The 8,761-nt window shown below is 45.3% G+C and overlaps 1 protein-coding gene across 4 annotated transcripts in view; it reads right to left on the bottom strand.

Moving 5' to 3' along the window:
- Positions 1-8,761, bottom strand: part of USP39 (ubiquitin specific peptidase 39) — a 92,966-nt gene that overhangs the window by 39,706 nt on the left and 44,499 nt on the right. For 2 of the 4 annotated variants that reach the window (XM_017856297.1, XM_017856294.1), the window contains exons 11-13: positions 7,198-7,333; positions 4,015-4,101; positions 2,761-3,289 (exon numbers count right to left, since the gene is read on the bottom strand). In XM_017856297.1, coding sequence (XP_017711786.1) covers positions 3,242-3,289; positions 4,015-4,101; positions 7,198-7,333 — 271 coding nt within the window. In that variant the 3' untranslated portion in view covers positions 2,761-3,241. Of the gene's footprint in view, positions 1-2,757; positions 3,290-4,014; positions 4,102-7,197; positions 7,334-8,761 lie in introns of those variants that run through there. The other 2 variants (XM_017856295.1, XR_001882297.1) reach the window with 2 other exon arrangements.

Raw genomic sequence — 8,761 nt, 5'->3', positions numbered from 1 at the left:
AAAAAAAAAAAAAAAAAAAAAGTAGAAACTTCCTGATAAATTAGGCTAGCAGCTGAGGATTTCACTCATTATCCTAAGAGCCAGTGAAGTGTCTTTAAGCATGATCAGAGTATGGGGGAGAAATGATTCAGGTTTGTGTTTTAAAAGATTACTCTGACTAAAGCATGGATAAACTGGGGGTAGGAGGCAAGGAAATGTAGAGAGACCTATTGAGGCCACTGCCAACAGAAACTGGCAATAGCTTAGACTAAAATAAGAGTGGCAAAGGGCCTGTGCAGAAGTCTGATGGATCTTGGAGAATGACTGTGGACTATCGTAAACTTAATCAGAGTGACTCCAACCGTCCAACCGAAGCTGCTGTCCCAGATGTGTTTTTTTTTTTTTTTTTTTTTGAGACAGTGTCTTGCTCTGTCACCCAGAGCTCAAACTCAGCTCACTGCAGCCTTGACTCAAGTGATCCTCCTGCCTGTCTCCCATGTAGCTCAGACCACAGGTGCATGCCACCATGCCCGGCTAATTTTTTTTGTAGGGATGGGGTCTCACTTTGTTGCCCAGGCTGGTCTTGAACTCCTGGGTTCAAGCAATCCTCCTGCCTTGGCTTCCCAAGCTGCTGGGATTACATCTGTAAGCTACCACTCCCGGGGCCAGATGTAGCATCTTTATTGATAAAGAACAGCTCTTGGCACTTGGCATATAGCTACCAAATTAGAATCAAATTGTTAATTCTCCATACCAATTTATAAGGATCACCAGAAGTAGTTTGCTTTTACCTGGCAAGGCCAACAGTATACCTTCCCAGTGTTACCTCAGGACTATGTCAGTTCTGCTCTCTAGCATAATACAGTTCACGGAGATCTTGATCATCTTGGCAATCCACAAAATATCACACTAGTCCACTACAGTGATGACACTATGCTGTTGGATCCAATGAGCAGAAAGTACCAAGCGCTTTAAATGCCTTAGTAAGACATAAATAAGAAGTTGGGAGTTAAACCCAAAAAACAATTCAGGGGCCTGCCACCTCAGGGACATTTCTGGGAAGTCAACAGTATAGAGTTTATGTCAAAATATTCTCTCCGAAATAAGACAGATGGCTGTACCTCATACCACCTCACACACACACACACACACGCACGCACGCACGCACAATGTTTGATAGGTTTTTCTTGGCTTTTGGAGACAACATATACATTTGGACAGCACGGGCACCCAGTAGCTTCAGCTGGCACTCTCTCCTCCCTGGACAGTTTTGTAGCAGAGGCCTCCAGGGAGACACCTGTGAATAGCTTTCCCAAGCACACTACAAAGCAGATTTTTAATGACGTTCAAAGGGCACACTTTTAGCAAGGTCTGGATCTCAGCTTTGGATACTGTCAGCCCCAGAGGTAGTGGCAGCTCTTTGTATCTGTTATTTCTACATTCTTTACTTGTTACTAACTAATCCCCTGTCAACTACAAACCCCTGTTGTAGTTAATAATTATTGAAATTAAACTTTCCCTGATTATAATACATGAATTTCTGTAACTGGATAGTGTAATCTTCACCTTGAAAATAGTCAAGTTTAAAGGTAAACTCATGGCTGGGCAGAGTGGCTCATGCCTGTAATCCCAACACTTTGGGAGGCCGAGGTCAGCGGATCCCCTGAGGTCAGGAGTTCGAGACCAGCCTGGCCAACATGATGAAATCCTATCTCTACTAAAAATACAAATATTAGCTGGGCACGGTGGTGGGCGCCTGTGATCCCAGCTACTCGGGAAGCTCAGGCAGGAGAATCACTTGAACCCAGGAGGCAGAGGTTGCAGTGAGCTGAGATCGCGCCACTGCACTCTAGCCTGGGAGAAGGAGCAAGACTCCATCTCAAAATAAAATAAAATAAAATAAAATACAAAAATTAGCCGGAAATCACTTGAACCTGGGAGGCAAAGGTTGCAGTGAGCTGAGTGCCACTGCACTCCAGCCTGGGCAACAGAGCGAAGTTCAAGAGTTTAGAGAAATCTGGGATTAAGATGTGTTTATGAGTCATTTCCATAAAAATGGTAAGTGAAGCCCTAGGCATAGCCAAAATGGCCTAGGGAAAAAGTAAACAGCAAGAAGAGTAATGCTAGGACTGAATCTTGAGAAATCTCAACATGTAATGGCTGGATAAAAGAGATAAGCTTGCAAAGGAAATACTGGAGCTTTCAGAGAGGTAGACGAAAGTGAGGACAGGGTTGTATCCAGGTAAAGGGTGGCACCACAGGAGTGCACGGCTCCTGTCTCCCTTCAAGAGAACTTGCTGAGGCTGACTGGCTGCCTCCAGCTGCTTCCCACATCTTTGGACCTGCCACAGTGCTCACGCCAAGGTCACCCTTCTAGGCTACTAGAGCCCACTACAGAGCTGATGAATTGTCTGACAGAGAATCTTTGCCCTGGGGCTCCACACTGGCCTGGCTGAGACCTTCTCAGAATTGCACTGTAGTGAGAAGCACTTCCTATTTCCTTTCTTTCCTCTTCCCTTACTCATTCCTGCACTGCAGCCGGAAACTGCCCACCTCTGGCCTTCTAGTTAAGCACAGTAACAATGTATCCCCTTGACTCAAGCATTTTTTTACTTAGAAATAAATGCATCCTAAATGACACACCACCCACAAGCTGACAGGAAAGGGCGAGCGTGATGTCCGCCAGATGTCAGACTGTAGGGTAGAGAGTTTGTGAAGATTAAAAAGGAAAATATTTTCCTCAGCCAACCACCAAAGGAAAAGATATAAAACAAGAGGCTAGTTTAAAAACAGGAGAATATTTAATCCATCTAAAAATACACATCAGGAAATGAGGGGAACCATAGGAAAATCCTCCACCTCTAACAGACAAGAGTGAGGTTACTGGCTTTCTGGTTGCTCCAAGAATCCCAAGGCTTGATGTTTGGAAGAAATTATCTGTTCTTCAGCTACTCCCAGATACTCAGACATAAGTTACACACATCTGGAGAAGGGTTCTGCCCTGCTGAAGCTAGAAGGGAGCTTGATGCATGGGAGAAAGGAGCATCAATCTAGAAAAAAATGATCAAAGAACAGCTGGGTGACAGTGTGGGGCCATCCCAGGCAAGTGGGCTCCTGGTGCTCTGGTGTAGCCAGAACCCATACAAGCTGGGCTTGCCCAGGGAGCCCCCCAGTCAGCCTGTAGCTGAACAGCTACAGCTTCTGTGTTCTTATTTACCATTATCAGCCACAGCCCTTGGAAGCAAAGCCCTAGACGCCTCCTTCAAGCCCCCTGCTGGTTGGTTTCATCATTATCTCGCCTCTTCCAAATCTGTAAGAAATGAAAACACAAACTGAAGTCTAGGAGGCATTCAGTCAACAGATACTTGTCAAATACCTATTCTGTGCCAGGCCATGGATAACTAGTCATGCCATTTACAAACCTGCTATACTCCATCTGGAAATCTGCTACAGTGGCTACAGTCACTGAAGGGCAGAAACAGTTATCTCTAGAAGAGGTATCACTTTCTTCTTACAAAGCTATGGCTTTTGTCTCAATCTTCCTTCTTTTGCCAAGTACTAGGGCAGTTACATAAAGAGAAGACAGAGATGCTCTGTGCTCCATGGGTCAATCCAATGGAGAGGACAGACAGGCAAAGCGATATGGTCGGCACTAAAACAAAAGGCAAGCAGAAAGTGCTGTGGGGTCACAAAGAGAGCTCTGCCTGGGGCTCTCGGGGAGTACTTCACGGTCGACTTCTAGCCAGCCTCCCTTCCTCCTTGCAACCAGACCGCACACTTCTGCAAAACTAACCTAGCCATAATCACAACTTTCTTTGCTCACTCATACATTTTCTTATAATTCTTTTCTGAAAATCTGTGCTTGTCTTTCAGGGCCATACATTCTGGCCCCAACTCACTCCTAAGTACTTCCCAACAGGTACCTGACCCTCCAACCAAGGTCCTAACTCTGTCCCTCTTCCTGCCTTGGCCCACTCCTCTCACTGGCCCCATACCCCACCTATTTGTGGCTCACTAAGCCTGTGGCCAACCCACCTGAATGTAAGCCTCTGACAGTGTGATCATCTGGGGAAGGATGTCAGTCACCTGGAGGTCTTGTAATTCATACCATTTGCCTGTCCCCTGCAGAAAGTATGAAGAGCTGGGTTAGTCTGCTCTCTAAAACCAAAAGGGTGTAGAAGGAAAGGATCACAGCCAAGATTAGAAAAATTAGAAGAACAGCCACTAGACATCATCCAGCAAGAGTCATAAAGAAGAGAGTACATGGGCCGGGCGCGGTGGCTCACGCCTGTAATCCCAGCACTTTCGGAGGCCGATGCGAGCAGATCACGAGGTCAGGAGATCAAGACCATCCTGGCTAACACGGTGAAACCCCGTCTCTACTTAAAATACAAAAAATCAGCTGGACGTGGTGGCGGGCACCTGTAGTCCCAGCTACTCAAGAGGCTGAGGCAGGAGAATGGCATGAACCTGGGAGGCGGAGCTTGCAGTGAGCCGAGATTGCACCACTGTACTCCAGCCTGGGTGACAGAGTGAGACTCTGTCTCAAAAAAAAAAAAAAAGAGGGTACATGACTTCTGTGGGCCTGATTCAACTAACAGGACTTTTGATGTGTCAATCATGGCAAATTCAATTTTTTAAAGTACAGTTTTTTTTTGTTTGTTTGCTGGTTTGTTTTGTTTTTTTGAGATAGGGTCTCACTCTGTCATCCAAGCTGGAGTGCAGTGGTGTAACCACAGCTCACTGCAGCCTCGACCCTCTGGACTCAAGCAATCCTCCCACCTCAGCCTCCTAGGTAGCTGGGACTACAGGTGTGTGCCAAAACAACTGGCTAATTTTTTTTTTTAATAGAGATGGGGTTCCACTGTGTTGCCCAGGCTAGCTCCTGATCTCAAAAGATCCTCCCACCTCAGCCTCCTAAAGTGCTAGGATTATGGGTATGAGCCACTGTGCCTGGCCCCTTAAAGTACAATGGAGACTGAAACACTTCTGTACATCTTTTTAAAAGGAATTTAGTGGACACTAAAGAGGAGAAAAGAGGAAGCCCTCTAATCATCACCTATGTCTCCTTCCTGCTCAGAAATGACAGACTAGACATTCTCACTTATGAGGTACACAGTGTCAACCACTGACAGAACCTAAATATGGACATTCCTGGCTGGGTGCAGGGGCTCACGCCTGTAATCCCAGCATTTTGGGAGGCCGAGGCGGGTGGATCACTTGAGGTCAGGAGTTTGAGACCAGCCTGGCCAACATAGTAAAACCCCATCTCTACCAAAAATACAAAAATTAGCCAGGCGTGGTGGCAGGCGCCTGTAGGTCCTAGCTGCTTGGGAGGCTGAGGCAGGAGAATCACTTGAACCCAGGAGCTGAAGGCTGCAGTGAGCCAAGATCATGCCACTGCACTCCAGCCTGAATGACAGACGGAGACCCTGTCTTAAAAAAAAAAAAAAGGCAACAGCTCATCAAGAAAAGGTGTCCTTGGTGGACACTGTCTATCACACTAACCTGATTCCTTTGGCCTAAGAAACCAGTGCTGCAAATACAGCAAAACATATCTCACTTCATGCTTCCACGAACAAGGGGAAAAGGTTTCTAGATTAAGGCAGAGGCACCTCTGGCCGCCCACCCTGCCTTATCCAATCAAAGTTCTAAGACATGCCAAAAACCACTATTGTAGAATATAAATATTCCAGATCCTCTGGATATTACAATAGTTGGGAAAATAGGAAACAAGGAAAGCTTAGGATCACATAAGCAAGTTCCCATTCCTGCTTCAAGGACGAGTTAAGACATGGGCTTTGAAGCAGAGTACTTGGGTTCAAATCCTAATTCTACTGACTTGAGGTCAATTACTGAAACTCGGAGCCTAGGTCTCCTCCTCTGTAAAAAAGATAATACTGACACCTGTCTTGGAATTGTGTTTTAATGAAAAAAATGAGATTAATGTACATTAAGTAACTGGTGTACTGCCTAATCATAGCAAAGCACTTGATAAACAGAAGCTAGTTAAGATTAAACCCACAGTTCCAGAAGAGACTAATCAAATGAGAACAATTTATGGTAATAATCTATTGATATCAAATATATCAAGTACATGTTTTATCTGTTTTCAGCTTTAGACAAATTCACAAAATTTTTAAGATGAAAGGGAGCCTCTAAACCAGTGCTTTGCAAACTTTAATTTCTTTTTTTTTGAGACGGAGTCTCGCTCTGTCATCCCGGCTGGAGTGCAGTGGCGCAATCTCGGTTCGCTGCAAGCTCCGTTTCCTGGGCTCATGCCATTCTCCTGCCTCAGCCTCCCGAGTAGCTGGGACTACAGGCACCCGCCACCACGTCCGGCTGATTTTTTGTATTTTCAGTAGAGACAGGGTTTCACCATGTTAGCCAGGATGGTCTCAATCTCCTGACCTCGTGATCTCTCGGCCTCCAAAAGTGCTGGGATTACAGGTGTGAGCCACCACGCCCAGCCGCAAACTTTAATTTCTTACAAATCAGAGGGTCATATTAAAATCCAGGTTCTGATTTAGTAGGTTTGAGGGGCCTGAGAGTCTGCATTTCTAACAAGCTGATTTCTTTTTTTTGAGATGGAGTCTCGCTCTGTCGCCCAGGCTGGAGTCCAGTGGCGTGATCTCCCCTCTCTGCAAGCTCCGCCTCCCGGGTTCTCGCCATTCTCCTGCCTCAGCCTCCCCAGTAGCTGGAACTACAGGTGCCCACCACCATGCTCGGCCTATTTTTTTGTATTAATTAGCAAAGCCAGGTGGATCACAAGGTCAGGAGTTCAAGACCAGCCTGGCCAAGATGGTGAAACCCCATCTCCACTAAAAATACAAAAATTAGCTGGGCATGGTGACAGGTGCTGTAATCCCATAATCCCAGCTATTTGGGAGGCTAAGGCAGAGAACTGCTTGAACCCAGGAGGCGGAGATTGCAGTGAGCCAAGATCACACCATTGCACTCCAGCCTGGGCTACAGAGCGAGACTGTCTCAAAAAAAAAAAAAAAGCTCCCAAGTTGAGTCCAATGTGTAGCCAAAATTGAGAACCACTGCCTTAAACTAACTACTGACAGCACTATTACTGTCAGTAGTTAGTTTGGGACAGCAGAATCCCAAAGCCAAGGCCAAGCAAGGACAAACTGAAGGGAGCTGCCCTCTGAGATGCCAAAGAAACACCTGTTTTTGCCACTCTGTGCCATGAGACGGTCAGCAGCCACTCACATGATGAAGCACATGGATCCGGTAGGAGCCCTCGGAGGGCTTGCCATCATGCACGATGTTGGCAATGAGGTCATAGGTGGTATTCTTGTGTACTGCTTGTACTTCTTCAGACAAGTATTCTCTGAGATCCACATTTCTGTTAATGGTGAAAATAAAGCCGGAATAATCAGACAAAGGCTGTGCAGCTAAGGAAGCTGTCCTACACAAACAGACCACAAAGGCTCTGGGTAGGCCTGCAGAGTCAAGAAGGTCCAGGTGTGTTGGAATTCACAAAATATGCCAAAATGAACGACAGGGTTACACAGCTTCCCACATGATTAAAAAATAAATAAATAAATGACAGGAAGTGGCTTATACCTATAATCCCAACACTTTGAGACGTCAAGGTAGGAGGACTGCTTGAGCCCAGGAGTTCAAGACCAGCCTGGGCAATGTAGTGTGACCCCTACAAAAAAAAAAAAAATTAGCCAGACATGGTGGTACATGCCTGTGGTCCTAGCTACTCAGGAGGCTGAGGTGAGAGGATCACTTGAGCCCAGGAGATTATGGCTAAAGTGAGCCAGGACCACACTATTGCACTCCAGCCATGGCGACAGTGAGACCCTGTCTCACAAAACCTCCAAAAAGAAGAAGAACTTTCAAACAGTTAAAAAGGAAAACATATAGACAGTTAACAAGATTATTAACAGACTATTTTAAACACATAATTTTAGGAAAATATATCATTTTGGAGCCTACAAATATTTATAAAAACTTAATACAAGGTAAAATAAAAAAGATATTACACCAAAAAAGTTGTTTGATGTGCTACAACTCATTACATGAAACAAAACCATGTTATCACTGAAGAGTTCACAAGAAACAGCTAATGGTGGTCACGCCCAGTTATATATCTCCCTTTGAAGTCAGACTGTGAACCTACTAACTTTTCAAAATTACAGAGTTTAAAATGTAAACCATGTGGTAATAAACAAACATACAACTTTGTTGTAATTATTATATGTAGCTTCCTATGTATTGGTGACAGCTATTTGTTTCTACAGACTGACAGTGTCCCATATATGATGCAGTCAGACTGCAATAAACATTCACCGTTAAGAAAACGGAGGCCGGGTGTGGTGACTCATGCCTGTAATCCCAACACTTTGGGAGGCCAAGGCGGGCAGACTGCCTGAGCTTAGGAGTTTGAAACCAGCCTGGGCAACACGGTGAAACCCTGCCTCTACTAAAGTACAAAAAGAAAAAAATTAGCTGGGGGTGGCAGCATGCACCTGTAGTCCCAGATACTCAGGAGGCTGAGGCAGGAGAATTGCTTGAACCTGGGAGGCAGAGGTTGCAGTGAAGCAAGATCACGCCACTGCACTCCAGCCTGGGCAACAGAGCGAGACTCCGTCTCCAAAAAAAAAATGGAGATATGAGTCCTGAGTCCATGTGAGCTCTAGACAGCCAACCTGCCTTCCTGCTGCCAAAAGCTGACTTCTCATTTTCTCTTCAGCTTGAACAAAAGCTGACTAGACTTGTCTAAATGAGTATCAGAGAAGTCTTTTTTTTTTTTTTTTTTTTT

The sequence above is a fragment of the Rhinopithecus bieti genome, unplaced genomic scaffold (genome assembly GCF_001698545.2).
Source record: "Rhinopithecus bieti isolate Rb0 unplaced genomic scaffold, ASM169854v2 scaffold_44368, whole genome shotgun sequence".
Lineage (NCBI taxonomy): Eukaryota > Metazoa > Chordata > Mammalia > Primates > Cercopithecidae > Rhinopithecus > Rhinopithecus bieti.
Note: the sequence above shows the minus strand (reverse complement) of the source record. Positions and strands in the feature narration are given on the sequence as shown.